At 36.8% G+C, this 18,071-nt stretch overlaps 1 protein-coding gene across 3 annotated transcripts in view; it reads right to left on the bottom strand.

Annotated features, from left to right (window-relative positions):
• The window catches only part of Prkd3 (protein kinase D3), a 70,094-nt gene that overhangs the window by 23,250 nt on the left and 28,773 nt on the right, over window positions 1-18,071 (bottom strand). For all 3 annotated transcript variants that reach the window (XM_048353111.1, XM_048353113.1, XM_048353112.1), the window contains exons 3-7: window positions 10,278-10,416; window positions 8,674-8,805; window positions 6,994-7,151; window positions 1,020-1,212; window positions 66-143 (exon numbers count right to left, since the gene is read on the bottom strand). In XM_048353111.1, the coding sequence (XP_048209068.1) occupies window positions 66-143; window positions 1,020-1,212; window positions 6,994-7,151; window positions 8,674-8,805; window positions 10,278-10,416 (700 nt within the window). The remainder of the gene's footprint in view (window positions 1-65; window positions 144-1,019; window positions 1,213-6,993; window positions 7,152-8,673; window positions 8,806-10,277; window positions 10,417-18,071) is intronic.

Genomic DNA, 18,071 nt, shown 5'->3' with positions numbered 1-18,071 from the left:
ACCAAAGGTAATATACAATCGAATTGTGAACTTTTCTTCTGTAAAAATTAAAAAAAAAATCTTACCTCCATTAAATGTAACCTCTCCTAGGCAGTCTCTTGGTACTTTTGATGCACAACGTTTATGGCAGTTGAATTTGCAATCTAAAATAAAAATTTGTCATTATAGCTAGTCAATAATATCAGATAGGATTAGATTTTCTTTAAATCAGTCATAGAGTAGCATTAATGAGAGTGCTGCTAAAATTATGACAGTATTTTCTTTTTAATAAGAACTAAAATCTTAGACTCAAGGTCTGGTTTCAACTTCTTCTTGAACTCAGGGCCTGGTTACTGTCCCTGGCTTCTTTTTGCTCAAGGCTAGCACTCTACCACTTGAGCCACAGCGCCACTTTTTTGGCTTTTTCTATATATGTGGTGCTGAGGAATTGAACCTTCATGTATGCAAGGCAAGCGCTCTAATTCCCAGCCCCCATGGTTTCATCTTCTTACCACACTTATTAATAGTTGCTCAACTATTTGAAAGTCATATAATCCCATCGGGGATAAATTTTTTTTCATTTGTATAGAGGCTAATACCACACTGACAGTTCCATGTATCCTCTCCTCTTACCTAACATTGGTATTTCCACACTCCTGTAAGATTTCAGTTAATCTAACAAATTTCAATCTAATATATGTCAGGTATGTTTTCAGTTCCTAAACATTAGAACTTAATGCAATGCCAACAGGAGACAGATTCACTAAACTTTTACATGAAATCTAGTAAAGGCTTTCATATACAAGTCTGTGAGAAGGAACTGAGCTTCTTAGGTACATTTTTACATAATGGTTCTCTTCAGCCTTCAAGAACCTCAAGAATAGAGAGCACTGCAGATTAGTATCAAGAAAACATTTCAAATATATTTTTCTTTTCTCTTTTAAGTTAAAGCTTTCTTTTCATTTTGGAATGCAGCCATCGTAAGCCTATATTATTAATAAAAATACACAAGTTTTCTTCAAGAAAATACTCAATCCTACCTTTACACTGCATGCCTTGACGAAACAGGCCTTTCAGTAATCGCTTGCAGTACTGACATATTGTAGGACGACCATAAGAGTGAACAGCAAATGTATGAGGAACTTTTACTCTGCACATTACCATCTTTTCCATCCAGATTGGGCGACCACTCCAAGATGGAATCCTCTTACTTGGTTCTTGGTGAACATGTGACTAAAAACATCAGTAATTTTTTTAAGTATAAGGCAATATTAAAAACAAAGTATTGGGGGAAGAGCCTAACCACAAAAGTCATTCAGATTGCAAGCAACAATCTGAAAATTTAGATCTCAGCAGTTTCCTTTGGAAAGTTTGATTTGTCATCTCTTGAATGAGAAAATATAGAATCATTTTTTATACTTTTATGCTAAAAAATAACAAAACTAAAGTATGTTCTTTCTCATAACGGGCTATTATCTGCCAGATACATTTAACATTTTACAAATAAAAACCACAAAAACCTTAAAATGAATTTTTAACAGATGTTCAAATCTATTTAAAAACTGACCAAGGAAGTAATCATAAGAAAAGTAAATAAATTCAGAAAGTACTGCTACTGCTCCTGTTGTATATTACTCAATATGTCTGAAAACACTTGATATTTTCAAATTTATTTTAATAAATTCTTAAGTATACATGTAAAAACTTAAGTCTGATTATTTGATGATAAATGGCAGTTACAAAAGTACTTAAAACAACATTAACCCTAGCAATTAGGCTTTAAGTATTTCCTTTTATTTTATGAATTTTCCAGTTTTTTAAGTTTTTTCTTGAATTTAAAAAAATAAAGAAAAAACATTAAAAAATTTTATATAACCTAAGAGGCAAGAAAAAAATTTTATACTATTCCTCTTTCTATACAAAGGAGATAATCAAACTAAACTATAAATCACTCAATGTGGTTCATTCTATTCATTCAATAAACATTCGTTGATATAGTATATGCCAGGCCGTATATATTTGGACACAACAGTGAATAAAATGTAATCCATGTTCTCAAGCATAAAACCCAAATAATTATCTCCTATATATTTTAATAAGGTCCTGAGATTGTTTAGATGCCTTCTATAACTTAAAACTCAGAGGACTGTGAGTCATTTTACATTGATATGTTCAACCAAGGGAAGCAAAGGTAGGCAAAAGAAACAAAGAGACAAGGGAAAAATGTGAGGAGAAGTTAAGGGAGGAGGCAGACAAGGCAAAATAAAAATTGGAGGAAGAGAAGAAAAGGGCTAGAACAAAACGAATGGAGGAGTACACTATTAAAGGAACACAAATGAAGCTTGAGATCATTAGTTTTTCCTAAAATGCAGCCAAAAACTTCTAAAACAAATTATAAAAACTGTTTAGTTCAAGAAAAGTACAAAAACAATGTTAAAACTCAAACCACACTTGGATATCCAAGGTAATCTATCTGAGTCTGGCTCACCCTTCTTGCTGCCACGAATGGACCACCTTTAGGCAAACTATCACTTTGGGGATTCTGCAAAACTAAGAAGCTACAGGAACTAGAAACAGATGTTTTAGAACTTTGCTCATCCCAGGCTCCTTCTTGTACTGGTGACTCAACACTGCTTATTATGCTACTGCTTTTACAGTTGTTTTTTTTTTTTTGAAGTTCAAAACACAGAAGATGGAATGAGACTAATGTAGCCAGTCATCATCAATATACATGGCATGACTGTGAGAAGGAGATTTCTTAACAAAGCGTTGCCAATGGCCAGTCAGTGCCTTTCGGTCAGGGATCAGGACATGAAGGGCATGGTACAGAGCATGCGTGCTGGGCACTATGCACAGGACAATGGCTATGGCCACCACCTAATTCGAAAGAAGAGTTATTTATGTTGTTGTCACTATTTTAATAGAAAACCAGACGAAAGTGGTAGGGTTAATATCAAGTTTTAAGTTTAGATCTTTACACTGCAGCCTTGGGATTCTTAAACTTTTCCATCTCAGTATACTGGATACAATTCCATCAGGAAAAATGGTTTGGCTCCTGGGGCTGGGAATATGGCCTAGTGGCAAGAGTGCTTGTCTCCCATACATGAAGCCCTGGGTTCAATCCCCCAGCACCACATATACAGAAAATGGCCAGAAGTGGCGCTGTGGCTCAAGTGGCAGAGTGCTAGCCTTGAGCAAAAAGAAGCCAGGGACAGTGCTCAGGCCCTGAGTCCAAGCCACAGGACTGGCAAAAAAAAAAAAAAAAAAAAAAGTTTGGCTCCTATTGGTTGAGCAATGTGGGAAAGATTTGTCAAGTTTAAATCAGAATTTGGAGGGAGAAAGATGTGGTAGATTTAGCTACAAAGTTTGGTTAAAATGTGATCACTGAATTCACAGGAAGTAGAATTAAGTAAAATTTCTTCTAACTTTGTTTTAATGTCCTCTATTTACAAATTAGTACTTTGCTTAAATTGTTCCTTCCAATTACTATATAGCCAGACATTTTCTAAAAGTAATCATATGATTTTCTTTTCATGGTTAAAGCAAATATTTGCTTAAGTTAACTAACTACTCACAGAAAAAATAATCCTGTCAATTCTGTTATATAAAATGCAGAAAATAATTATGTGAGAATTTTTTCTTTTTTTATTGTAATCACTATTTGTTATTTTTTATCTTTTATTTATTTTTTATTGTCAAAGTGATGTACAGAGAGGTTAGTTTCATACGATAGGCCTACATTTCTTGTACTGTCTGTTACCTCCTCCCTCCCCCCTCCCCCCTCCCCCTTTCTCTCCCCCCCCCATGAGTTGTTCAGTTGGTTTATACCAAATGGTTTTGCAAGTATTGCTTTCGGAGTCGTTTGTCTTTTTATTCTTTGTCTCTCAATTTTGATATTCCCTTTCACTTCCCTAGTTCTAATACCAGTATATACAGTATCCAGTGTACTCAGATAAGATACAGTGACAGTGCGGGTACAACCACAGGAAGGGGATACAAGAGGATCATCAACAATAGAAGGGAAGCTACGGTTTCACACGGCATGTTGAAAGTAATTACAACAGTGATATAACAGTCATTTCCATAACATGGGAGTTTATTTCACTTAGTATTATCTTATGCATTCATAGTGACTAGCCTAAACCTGTGCTAATTATTCCCTACGAGGGAGACCATAGAGTCCATATTTCTTTGGGTCTTCACTTGGTATAATTTTTTCCAAGTCCTTCCATTTCCTTCTTTTGATTTTTGAGACAGAGATGATATATAGACTATGCTGCCTTCAAATATATAACTCTCTAGCCTCTGCCTCACAGCTGCTGACATTATAGGGATGCATCATTATATCTGGCCAATTATGTGTATTTAGTTGTCACTGGAGTATTAGTGAGAAAATTCCTCCACTTTTTTTTCTAATTTACTTTATTGTAGTTTTAGAGATGATATACAGTGGGGTTATCTTTACATATGTCAGGTAATAAGTATATTTCCTTTTGCATAGCATCATCTGTTCCCTCATTCTCTCCCAAATACCTCAACTTTTATGCACTTTCTTAGACAAGAAATTTTCTTTTTAGTCCAATTCTGTCCCATTCTAACGACTTGAAGAATGTATGGTGCAGAATACTTTAGCCAGTCTTCAATTCTGGATTTGCTACTTAGTCCTTAGTGGTCCCATTCTATCTAAATTCAATTAGTACCTTCTGTTTTTTAATAAAAACTGCCTTCTTATATGGGAACAAAGACAATCTTAAAGTCAGATTCGAAAGATCTACTTTAGGCATGCCTGTTTTCAGCTTATCTCAGTAGTATTCAGTGAGGCTTTTTTCCTCAGGAATTTTTCTTCCTCATTTCCCCACACATGAAATTAGGATATTATATGGCTCTGGACTATGTTTAGGATTACATTAAAACACACACACACACACACACACACACACACACACACACACACACACACACACACACACACACACGTTAAAGCTCTTAGAAGAAAGCCTGGTACATGAGACCTAATCTTCTCAGTATGGGCCAGCCAGTTCTTTTATTCTTAGTTCAGCTTCAGGAGTGTTCTTGTTTTCTAACTGCCTTTTCCATTTTCTTCTCTTCTGATTTTCACCCATGACCTCTTTCCTTATTTGGCATTTACTCATACTTGGGACTGAATGCATGCCAGCACTGATAAAAGTAAATTTCTTGAGAGACTTTCCACTCTACAAGTTTTACTTGTTCTAAAATACTATGAGCAGTCATATCAATTCAAACATATCACTCTACTTCCTACACTCCTTATGAGCTTTCAACTTTCTAAGACAAATGTAAATTAATGAAGTGAAATGTAATCAGTCAGTCTTCTTTATCCACAAGTTTGGCATTGATGGGTACAACAAACCCCGAACTGAAAATCTAGTCCTATGATGGCTGCATCTGTATTAAAGATATACAGAGGAAGTGGTGCTGTGGCTAAAATGCTAGAGAGCTAGCCTTGAGCTGAAGAGCTCAGGGACAGTGCCCAGGCCCAGTTCTCGCCCTATAACAAAAAGATTAAAGATATACAGAGTATTTTTTTGTCTTTATTGCCTAGACAATAAGAACATCACCTACTGACCTACCATTTACAGTATACTAAGTATTATATTTAACCTAGGAATGAGTTAAGGTTGTACATGAGGACATATATATTTTATATGCAAATATTGTATAATTTTATATAAAAGATTTGAACATCTATAGATTCTATTACCTAAAAGAGGTCCTGGAATCAATCCCCTGTGGATACCATGTGAATCCATGGAACTGTGGATTCCATTTGATCTATGCTTCTATTCCCTTATCCTGTAATACTCATGTGGGGTTAGCCAGCATAACAGTAGCATAGATAGGACTCTTACAACAACATACTTAATACGATTGGAAAAAATAAAAAAACAAAGGAACCCAATCTTCTGTTTTATAGATCAAGTTCCCAGGTCAGGTTCCTCTTGTGGTTCTGTGTATGACGTCCACTAACATTTTTATTTCCAATTTTATCTGAAGAGCCTCAGTCTCTATACTATACTCAGTCTCTATACTATACTCTGCTTTTCCTTTCCTTATACTAGGGTTAAGCAATATATAAATGAGATTTTTTTTCGATTTTAACTGTTTATTTCAAAGAACTGTGCCACTGATAGTAACTATGCAAATTAAAGTTGGGCCAGTAATCTAACAGCTGCAGATTCTACCCTCTATTTATTTCTTTATTTTAAAAGGGGAAACAGGTTGCTCAGAAGCCAAGTGTTTCGCAAATTAATGGAGTAATCTTCAGTACAGCTTGGGTGAAAGTTGTTATGAAGAGAGTGTCATCTTTTTGAGATAAACAATGAATGCCAAAGGATAATTAGTCATATGGGAGAAATGGAAAAGATATTATAAATGATCTTTTAAAAGGAACTTGGCTTAGAATGACAAACGACTTATGTTACAATACCCCTAATCCAGAAATGAATCCAGACTCGAGTGAGACCTCCCAGATTCCCCAAATAAAAAGGGACCACACAGTGCTAACCTGATGCTGGCTAAATATGAGATTTTTACTGTAGAATCTCAGCTTAGCAAAATTTGCTGAATAAGGTATCAAGATAACCATTCAACCTTGATTTTGTCACTTATATTCTACTGTTTCTGTTATTTTGGAGACCTTTTGTGTAACACAGTTTCCTAGTAGGGAGTGATATAGTGGAGAGTTGTGTATTAAGAAATTTGATCTGGTTGTTGTGTTTAAATGAAGACCAAGAATCAGGAAACTGGTTAGAAAGCTATGACAGTGGTGAAAATGATAATATAATTTCAATGTGTGAAAAATTCAACTTGTTACTGTTGGTAAAGTTTGTTTTCATGGTTCCACTTTTAGTTTCTTAAGTGTGGGAACATTACTTTTAGCATACAAATTATGTTCTAAGCTGATATCACATACCTCATATAAACACCAGGAAAAACTAGTAAAATGGTTTTCTGTTACTCTGGAATACATACCTCCTCACTGAGAAGGGGTACACATTCAGGCTGTAGGGGTCTTGGAACTGAGAGGCCAGGTCCTGGCAGAGATACATTAGACAGACGTCTCTTTCTTACTCCACTACAGTTATTTGGAATCTTGAAGGCACATCGTTTATGATAATTTAATCCACATCCTAAATATATTATAAAAGGTAAAATTAAGATTAATAAACATTTTACTATTTAAATGTAACATATTAAAAAACCAGTGTCTCTTTTATTTCTTTTTTCTGACAACAATACCTACCCTAATTATGAACTTAGATAACTGGCTAGGTAAGTGGAAGCTAACAAATTCAAGAATTGGAAATGTGTAGAAAGATTTCTTTAGAAAGAATAAATTAGATAAGTCAGGTGAACTTGAAGTATAGTTCCTATGGCAATCACCTTGGAATTTACTAGAAATGTAAAATCACAGGGTTTCACCCTAGATCTCCTGAATTAGAAATCATAGCGATGACCTTCAGCAAAGATGTTGTTTTGTTTTATGGTGCCTTGCAAAGTTTGATAACCAATGGCTTAAAAGCACTGGTTAGCAGCAAGCTGCAGTTTGTGTATCAAATTCTTGCCATAACAAGACAATTATACATAACTCACATTTCAAAGCTCATAAATACAAGTTTTACTGGAACAGAGATTTGCCATTTATTTATGTATTGTCTCTGGCTGACTGAAACAGTAGATTTAAGTTGCAAAGATGACCATATGGCTGGCAGACTAAAATATTTTGTTTTCTGGCCCTGTATAGAACATAACTGTTGACCATCCACATTAGAAAATGGTTTCATAATCAGAAATATATAGCTGCAGTTTATTTGCTAGAAATTCAAACTTAGAACTTTGACAATTTCATTGTTATATATAAGGAATTTATATTTCTAAAAATATAGCTAAGGAGGTTAATATTTATTGAGCTATTTTCTCTGCCAAATATTTATCCCTATTACCTATTTAGAAATTTATAAAACCATTATGGTAGAATATATTTCACAGAGAGGAAACCAAGCCTTGAAAGGGTCTGGTCTAAAACACCAAACTATTAGGTGGGGAATTCTAGACACTAACGAAGTCGAGATTAGATGATGGAGATGCGAAGCCAGTCCAGGCAGAAAAGTCCATGAGACTCTTATCTCTAACTAACCAGCAAAATGCGAACCTGAAGTATAGCTCAGATAGTAGAACACCAGCCACATAAGGCCCTGAGTTCAAGCCTGGGTTCCAGCATAAGATTAAAAAAAGAAGGGGAAGCAAGAGGGACAAAAGAACAATGGGTGGCAGATGAAGAACTATTGTTTCAACCTCTGTAAAAGAAATCCTGGTAAACTCCCTAGACACCAACTATCATCTTATTTTTTCCATCAGTTTAAAAATTCAAATAAGGGCTGGGAATATGGCCTAGTGGCAAGAGTGCTTGCCTCCTACACATGAAGCTCTTGGTTCGAGTCCCCAGCACCACATATATGGAAAATGGCCAGAAGGGGCGCTGTGGCTCAGGTGGCAGAGTGCTAGCCTTGAGCGAGAAGAAGCCAGGAACGGTGCTCAGGCCCTGAGTCCAAGGCCCAGGACTGGCCAAAAAAAAAAAAAAAAAAAAAATTCAAATAAATTCAAATATAAAATCCTCTTCCAAATTACTACGAAAATTTTGCAAACACATACCTTCACATTTTAGTCCCTGACGTACCAATCCCCAAAGCATCTCTCCACAATAATCACAAAAAGTCGGAGCTTTATAAGAATGCACATAGAGAGTATGCGGACGAATCTGGAAGTCTTCTACTGTGGCCAAAGCTTAAAAATAAAAGAAGAAATGTTAAAAATAAACTTTAAAGCAACTAGGAATATTTACCATGAATATTATATTTACATATATTTATGTAAAAATAACTACTTGAAAAAGTCTCACTTGAACATAAAAATAAAGTATTTTCAGCATTACCTATGATTTTTCATCTCTAAGGTGTCCACTAGCTTCAAATAAATCAGACTCCAATTCAACTTGGAAGTCTATAAGTTAAGATATCCCAAAGCATTTTTTCATAATGCAAATAGACTTTTTTGCATTTTTGCAAATAGACTTTAGATCTACTTTAGCCAATTAAAAAAACTACTCAGTTTATTATATACTAGGACACAGAACACAAAAAGTAAAAAAGAAAAAAACAACCCAACAACCTTCAAATTGAACCTCAATTTATCACACTATTTCTCTAGGAAAATATATTAAGTTCTAACTTAGGAAGTGCTTTTATCTGTTCTCAGTGATTTTCACACAGTGGTTAGCAGAGAGAGATTCCTCTCCTCTCAGTGGGCAGAGGAACAGTAGACAAGCATAGCTACCTTTCACCTCAATACACAAGTGCAGTGGATATCACTGTGGTTTGATAAGGGATCCACAGCAAAAAGCATGGAGTCCAGGGAGTGAAGCCTCTCACAAATGAAGAACCAAGGGATGGGTAATAGACAGATTGTTGGAGGTTACAGTGTATATGTAAAACAAATGATCACTGTAGTGGAGGACAGAGAGTTAGATGAATGGGAGAATCGGTAATGAATAGATAAAGAGGAATGGAACAAATAAGGAAAGGTGATGACTGTATTTGGGAAGGCAGAACAGTGGTAGCGTGACTCTGGATGCTTAGTTGGCCAGCCTGCCTCCTTTCTCTCATCAGATCTCTTTCTTGACAAATAAGGAATTTTACAGAGCTACAATGAACATCATGTTCTTTCTTCCTTAATACTCCTCAATAATAATCTGCCTACATGCTGTTAGATAAGATTGAAAATAGTGGGAGCTATAGAACAAGAAGTGGCAAAAATGGGTAAAAGATAGGAAAATGTCCACTAGGAACAAAAAAGGGAGAACTTTTTAAAAGCCATGCAAATAGTCAATATTATTATTTCTTCTATATTTTCAAAAAAAAATTTCCCCTGATGTTCCTTTCTGAACTTCAATTCTTATCATCTATGTTCTTAAGAGAAATAGGGAAAAGAAACAAAATTTTACTTGTTCAACTCAGAGCAAAAGAATATATCCTTGCTTCAACTCAAAATTTTCCTAGCTTCCTCACATCCACAGTTCACTTTGTTTCTCATATAACCTTCCTCATAAACCTTCCTGAAAGTAAAACATCACCTGCCAACCATTATTACGACCAAAGAATCATACAGTACCAATCTCAAGTATAAGAGAACATTGCATTTAGTAGAGAAAATGAAGCTCTTTTGTCAAAAGGGGAGAGGGAGAAGCATGAACTACTTACCCGAAAGAACAACTTCTACCAGATCTCCTTCATGTATTTCATCTGCTGAAGTGATCAGCTGCAGTATATTTTCTGAGTTCATGTCATGGCGGAAGAGAAGAATTTTATCATACATGCCAAAGAAGCCACACTCTGGAAACTGTGAGAAAATAATCCTCTATCAATATACCCATAGCTTTCCATTTTTATAAATATATAATAATATTATAAAATAATTGAAATGCATTGTTTTATCTTAGCACTGTTTACCAACAGTGATTCTGTCAACATCTCAAAGGTAGAACATCCTGGTTGAAGTTCACAAACAGAGTTGTAAATTCACAAATACTGTCTTATATCTCTTAGAAATATAGGATTTCTAAATTGCTGATGGGAGAATATACTTTTGCACTTACTGCCTCTCTATAATTAGCCTGGCAAGGCAAGCAAGTAGTCTTTCCCATTCTTGAGAACTAGACCATCCAATACAAGGTTAGTTATTGCTTAGTTCAGATGTAAATGACCCCCAAAAGTCCACATACTTAAGGCTTGCTCACCAGAGCAGTGTTACTGAAAGGCTGTTGAACCTGTATGTGGGGAAAGGTATTGCTAACAGGTCTTTAGGTCACTAGGGGTATGCCTTTGAGGGAGACTGTAGGACCCTGGACTCTTCGACACTCTTGTTTCTTGACCACAAAGTGAATAGTTTTGCTCTGTCACATGTTCCTGTCATGATGTGTTGCCTTGCCCAATGTAACAGAGCTAGTTGATCCCTCTAAAGTAAGACCAAATCAAATATTTTCTCTTTAAGATGATTATCTTCTGTATTTGTTAGACACGGAAAGTTGACAAGTACAGCTACTAATCACGTGTAGTTCATCTGAAATAATGAAAATTAATAAAAAATTAGTTCCAGACTACCACCACAGGAAGGACTCGACTGCCACCTTGGCCTTGGGTTACCATATTAGACAGCAGTTACAGAATGCTTCCATCATTCCAGTAAATTCTATTAAAGAGTACTAATAGAAGATCCATACTTCTCAAGCAAAAGTACTAATTCCAACATTTGAGAAAATGTTCCTCTAATCTGTAGCATTTACCTAATACCCTAATATAATCACAAATACATGGTTAATTACATTATCTTTTTTTTTTTTTTTTTTGCCTGTGGGTTTGAACTCAGGGCCTGGGCACCATCCTTGAGCTCTTTTTGCTCAAGGCTAGCACTCTACCACTTGAGCCATAGCATCACTTTCAGCCTTTGCTGTGTATATAGTACTGAGGATTTGAATCCAGGGCTTCATGCATGCTAGGCAAGTACTCTACCACTAGGCCAAACTCCTGGCCTAACACTGTATTTCTTTAAAAACAAAACAAACAAACAAGAAATAGAACTGACCAGAGCAGGATATTTGCAGGCTCACTCACATACGCCTAACTTGTATTATTCCAGGGCTTCCACATTTTCTATCATGCCAAGATACTTAGCGGCTTAGTATGTAGACTAAAATATGAAAACATGTATTTAAATTTTTATAGTAACTAGTTTGAGGTTAAGAGAATTTTGAATACTGTCTTACAAAATAATTATGCTTAGTTTTCAAAGCAATTTGAAATCATTTTCTAAATTACCAGTGTGTTAGGACATTCTGCTCCAGAAAATTCTTCAGGTCTCAGAATTATGAATGCTCTGACTTACTTTAGTTTCTCACAGGGTATCCATATCCTTTAATGGAAGATACAGTAGGTCACTGGCCTGTGTTGACTGGCTTAGTGTGAATCAGTCACAATGAAGTACAAATAAATTTATTATAAGGTTGTTTTTTAAAATTTAATTAATTAATTTTGCAAGTCCTGGGCCTTGGACTCAGGGCCTGAGCACTGTCCCTGGCTTCTTTTTGCTCAAGGCTAGCATTCTACCACTTGGGCCACAGCGCCACTTGTGGCTGTTTTCTATATATGTGGTGCTGGAATTGAACCCAGGGCTTCATGTATATGAGGCGAGCACTCTTGCCAGTAGTCCATATTCCCAGCCCCTAAGGTTGTTGTTGATGACATTGTTTACCAATTTCATATAGTAGCTCTGCTTTGTGAGAACTCATCAAAGAAAAATGATTTTATTATGTGAACAAGCTGATCACATAATTAATCATATTTTCTTCTTTATTCTTCCCATGGTGGGGAGGGAGAAGGAAAGCATAGCCAAATTTGCATCCCATTATGGCAATCTAAGACCTTAGGGCAAGGTACAGTACAGTAACCAACTAGCTTCCTCTTGTTTTCTAATTTTTGTTTTATCATCTGAAAAGTCCTATAGTTCTCTAAAAAGAATTCTTTAAAGTCTCTAAAGAGTTCTCCCAATCTTTTCAAAGTTAAATTAAAAAAATTGAAAACGACTTAATCAGAAAGTATATATACGTGTGTGTGTGTGTGTGTGTGTGTGTGTGTGTGTGTGTGTGTGTGTGTTAGTCCTGGGGCCTAAGATCTGGGTGCTGTCATTTTGGGTTTTTGCTCAAAGCTGGCACTCTAGACACAGCTCTACGCCTGTTTTTTTTTTTTTATGCTTATTGGAAATAAGAATACTATGGACTTTCCTGCTCTGGCTGGCTTCAAACCACAATCCTCAGATCTCAGCCCTCTGAATAGCTAGGATAATAGACATAAGCCACTGGCTTACTTCACAGCTATTTATATTTCTAATCCTGATAAATAATGTGAAAGTAGAGAAATATCTATGTGACCCAGTCTGGATTAATTATGCAGTCAAGGCAGTAATGCTTTAGCTTCCTGCTGCTGGGTGCACCAGGGGTGTACCACCAATCCCAACTAGAAATATTTCAAATGTTAGTAGAGCACTGCTGGCTTATTGCTGTAATCCTAGCTATTTAGGAGGCTTCGACCTGGAAGATCATGATTTAAAGCTAGCCTAGGCAGGGAAGTCCACAAGACTCCATTTCCAACTAACTAGTGAAATGCTAGACTGGTGGTATGGCACAAGTGCTAGAGCGCCATCTGTGAGTAAGCAGGCTGAATGAGGGCTCAGAGCTCTGGGTTCAAGCTTTGGTATTGATACAAGAAAGGAAGGGAGGAAGTGAAGTTGGAAGGAAGAAAGGATGGAAGAGAGAGGAGCAGAGGAAGAGATTTATAACTTTTATAAGACTAATTCTACTTTCAACTATATTTGAGTTAGCAATAGTATTTATAAAGTTCCATAACATGCTTTAACAGATGTATAACAGTATAAGCATTCTCAAAGAGTAAAACTAGAGAACTAGAAAATTTCCTGTAATTTACAATTGAAATTTTCATTTTGTTAAATTATTTTCAAAATTATAATAAATCTTTGGGATTACTAAAAAATGGTTCCACATTTCACTCCTATAAAATACAATGTCTAACAAATATCTGCAAAAATGAAATTGGTTTATTTTACATTTATTTATTGCCAAAGTAATGTATAGAGGGGTTAGTTTCTTTTTTTTGTTTTTAACGTCTTCTCCCATGGCACATCCAGCCTCCATACTACTGATCTTCTCCGGACAAGGGCTGTGTAATTGGGTACTACATAACTGAACACAGTAGTTTCTCCACAAGGCCTGGTGTTGCTTTTTTTTTCTCATTTATTGTCAAAGTGATGTACAAAGAGGTTACAGTTTCATACATTAGGCATTGGATACATTTTTTGTACTCTTTGTTACCTCCTTCCTCATTCCTCCCTCCCCCTCCCCCTTTCTCTCTCCCCCCATGAGTTGTTCAGTTGGTTTACGCCAAACAGTTTTGCAAGTATTGCTTTTGGAGTTGTCTTTTTATCCTGTCTCTCAATTTTGGTATTCCCTTTCACTTTCCCAGTTCTAATACCAGTATATACAGTTTCCAATGTACTCAGATAAGATACTGTGATCGTGCAGGTACAACCACAGGAAGGGGATATAAGAGGATCAACAAAAGAAGCTACAGTTTCAAAGAAAGGATGGACAAATGGGACTGCATCAAACTGCAGAGCTTCTGCAGGGCAAAGGACATAGCTCGCAAGATAAACAGAAAGCCCACAGACTGGGAGAAGATATTTATCAGCCATACAACGGACAAAGGCCTCATATCTAAAATATATGCAGAACTAAAGAAATTAAATTCCTCCAAAACAAAACCGCAAAGAACCAACAGCCCCTCAACAAGTGGGCTAAAGACTTAAAAAGAGACTTCTCTGGGCTGGGGATATAGCCTAGTGGCAAGAGTGCCTGCCTCGGATACACGAGGCCCTAGGTTCGATTCCCCAGCACCACATATACAGAAAACGGCCAGAAGCGGCGCTGTGGCTCAAGTGGCAGAGTGCTAGCCTTGAGCGGGAAGAAGCCAGGGACAGTGCTCAGGCCCTGAGTCCAAGGCCCAGGACTGGCCCAAAAAAAAAAAAAAAAAAAAAAAGAGACTTCTCTGATGAGGAAATGAGAATGGCCAGGAGACATATGAAAAAGTGCTCTACATCACTGGCCATAAAAGAAATGCAAATCAAAACAACTTTGAGATTCCATCTCACCCCAGTAAGGATGTCCTATATCAAGAAAACTAACAATAATAAATGTTGGAGGGGATATGGCCAAAAGAGAACCCTACTTCATTGCTGGTGGGAATGTAAACTGGTTCAGCCACTCTGGCAAGCAGTATGGAGATTCCTCAGAAGGCTAAACATAGAGCTCCCCTATGACCCAGCAGCTCCACTTTTGGGCATCTACCCAAAAGATCACAAACAAGAACACACTAAAGCCACCAGCACAACAATGTTCATCGCAGCACAATTTGTCATAGCTAAAATATGGAACCAACCCAGATGCCCCTCAGTAGACGAATGTACCAGGAAAATGTGGTACATATACACAATGGAGTTTTATGCCTTTATCAGAAAGAATGACATTGCCCCATTTGTAAGGAAATGAAAGGACTTAGAAAAAAAATTATACTAAGTGAAGTGAGCCAGACCCAAAGAAACATGGACTCTATGTTCTCCCTCAAAGGGAATAATTAGCACAGGTTTAGGCTAGTCACAGCAGACGATCACAAGAGCCTAATAGCTATGCCCCTATGAATGCACAAGATAATGCTAAGTGAAATGAACTCCATGTCAGAGGGGTTAGTTTCATAAATAAGGCAGTGAGTACGTATCTTATCAAACTTGTTACATCCTCCTTCATTTTCTTCCACCTTCCCCTTCCCAGTTCCCTCCCTCGAGTTATAAAGTTGGTTTACAGCATATTGTCTTGTAAGTACTGCGGTTGCATTGGTTAGCCTTTTACCCTTTGTCTCTCCATATTGATGTTCCCTTTCCCTTCCCTAGTTCCGAAAAACATATATACCATACCCAGGGTACCAACATCAGTTACAGTGACATCAGGGGTAAAAGAAATTGGTTTATTTTTAAGTTAAAAGTTTTTCATGTTGTCTAAACCCAAGGTATTGATCCCATTGTTTATAAAGAGAAAATAGCTCTTATCTTCCAGGAGCTTACAACCTAGTAGAAAGATAGAAATAAACACAAATATTATACAACATAGCAAGGTAATGGAAAATAAAATATTAAAAATCTATAGCAAGAGTAAATAACTGGGGAGGAGAGGGATCTAGTATGCCATTTGAACAAAACTGTAAGAGAAAAGGAGAGAAGAGGGGAAGATGAAAGAAAAGGAGGAAGGAGGAAATGGAAAGAGAGAGATGCTAGAGGACAAAGAGAAAAGCAGGGTTTCCTTATGTTGAAAGTGAAAATATAAATGTCATCCCTGAAAAAGCACAAGGCAAATGGATTATGGTCAAGTGTAGCCTCAGGATTGCACGATGAGGTGGAGCAAAGTTGGATAGAACAAGGGCAAACATGCATATGGGGCCTGGCTGGGGCCATACTAACAAAACTGGAGTCAGCATGGTTCAAGCTTTGCCACCTATTAACTACAGCACCTTAGATAAGTTGAGTAATGACTCTACATCAGTTTCTTCTTTACAAAATGGGGGCAGCAGAGTACTAGCTTTACAGGATTCTTGTCAAATTAAATCTGATGGCTGGCTGGGAATATGGCCTAGTGGCAAGAGTGCTTGCCTCCTATACATGAAGCCCTGGGTTTGATTCCCCAGCACCACATATATAGAAAACAGCTAGCAGTGGCGCTGTGGCTCAAGTGGCAGAGTGCTAGCCTTGAGCAAAAAGAAGCCAGGGACAGTGCTCAGGATCTGAGTCCAAGGCCCAGGACTGGCCAAAAAATAAAAAATAAAATAAATAAATCTGATGGCTATAAACATAAGCACTATGATCAATAAATGCTAATGGTTCAAATGTTATTCTATATCCAAGAGAGACAGAGACACAAGGGTTCCAGAGCAAGTGTATTAAGATCTAATCTGTTATTTGAGAAAGTTTATGTTGATAGCACTGTGTAGAACTGGAACAGGAAGAGATCTGACTAAGCACTTGACAAACGCCAAATCTGTAATTTTTCCGGGTCTAGATTACACAGTAAGAAATAGAAAAAAAAAAACAACATTTCTGTAGAAACTATCCTAATTTGGTTAAAGAAGTTCTGGATAGGGGCTGGGAATGTGGCTCAGTGGTAGAGTGCTTACCTAGCATACATGAAGCCCTGGGTTCCTCTCAGTACCACATAAACAGAAAAAGCTAGACGTGGCACTATGGCTCAAGTGGTAGAGCACTTGGAACAAATAAATACAAAACAATCTTCTTAAAAGACATAACATAATGAATAATGACATCAAGAAGTTGCTATTAAGAGATTTAAGCCGGGCACTGGTAGCCCATGCCTGTAATCCTAGCTATTCAGGAGGCTGAGATCTCAGCACTGCTGTACAATCAGGACAGGCAGAAAAGTCCATGAGACTCTCACCTCCAATTAAAAACAAAACACTACTGAAAAAGCTGGAAGTAGAGCTGTGGCTCAAGTGCTAGAGCACTAGCCTTGAGCAAAAGCTACTCAGGGACATTGCCCAGGCCTAGTTCAAGCCCCACAACCAGTACATGTACACACACACACACACACACACAAAAGCAGGGAGTATTGTAAATATTATCTTTTATGTGTGTTGACCTGATGTCAATGATATATACAGAAAATAAGAGCTTTTCCTAGAGAATGGCTTGTTTTCTAAGTCAAAATTCAGTAAAATAAAACAAAGGGCAAACCTGCTAAAAATACCCTTTTTAGTTGTGCAATTTCAAAAGAAGAAAACATACTGGAAAGCAAATGCTAACTCATTCTTTCATTACATTTGTGAGTCTGCTGCATTTGTTGTTCATATCTATCACTTCCAAATATAAATCCTAGCTAATAGAGTGATATGTATTCCCTTTTGTAATCTCAAGGAGAAGAAAAACTAAGGTCACTTGTGATAAGAAACAAGACTAGAAGAATAGGTGGAAATATGGTGGGTAACTATCAGTAATTGTCAGTGACTATTATTTAGAATATTCCTCTAGGGGAATGGCTCTCAGGATGATTTTGACTCTTCAAATACTTTTAATTTTCACAACTTAATTTTTAATTTTACTGGCATTTAGCATATAGAACATTTGTAAAATGTATAGGACAGCCTCCACAACAATACTTAACTAGCCAAAATGTCAATTAGCACCAAATCTAAGAAACCCTGCTATAGAGAATAAAGGAGTCAAAAATATAGAAAGCTGGGAAATGTGGAAAGATGTTGGCAACCTTTTGAAAATTGGACAAGCCCACATTTCCTTCCCTAGCCTACCTCAGTCTTGATTAAAAGAAAAAGGAAATCAGAGAAATAGTAAAACACAGGCAGGGTAGAAGC

The sequence above is a fragment of the Perognathus longimembris genome, chromosome 8 (genome assembly GCF_023159225.1).
Source record: "Perognathus longimembris pacificus isolate PPM17 chromosome 8, ASM2315922v1, whole genome shotgun sequence".
NCBI lineage: Eukaryota > Metazoa > Chordata > Mammalia > Rodentia > Heteromyidae > Perognathus > Perognathus longimembris.
Note: the sequence above shows the minus strand (reverse complement) of the source record. Positions and strands in the feature narration are given on the sequence as shown.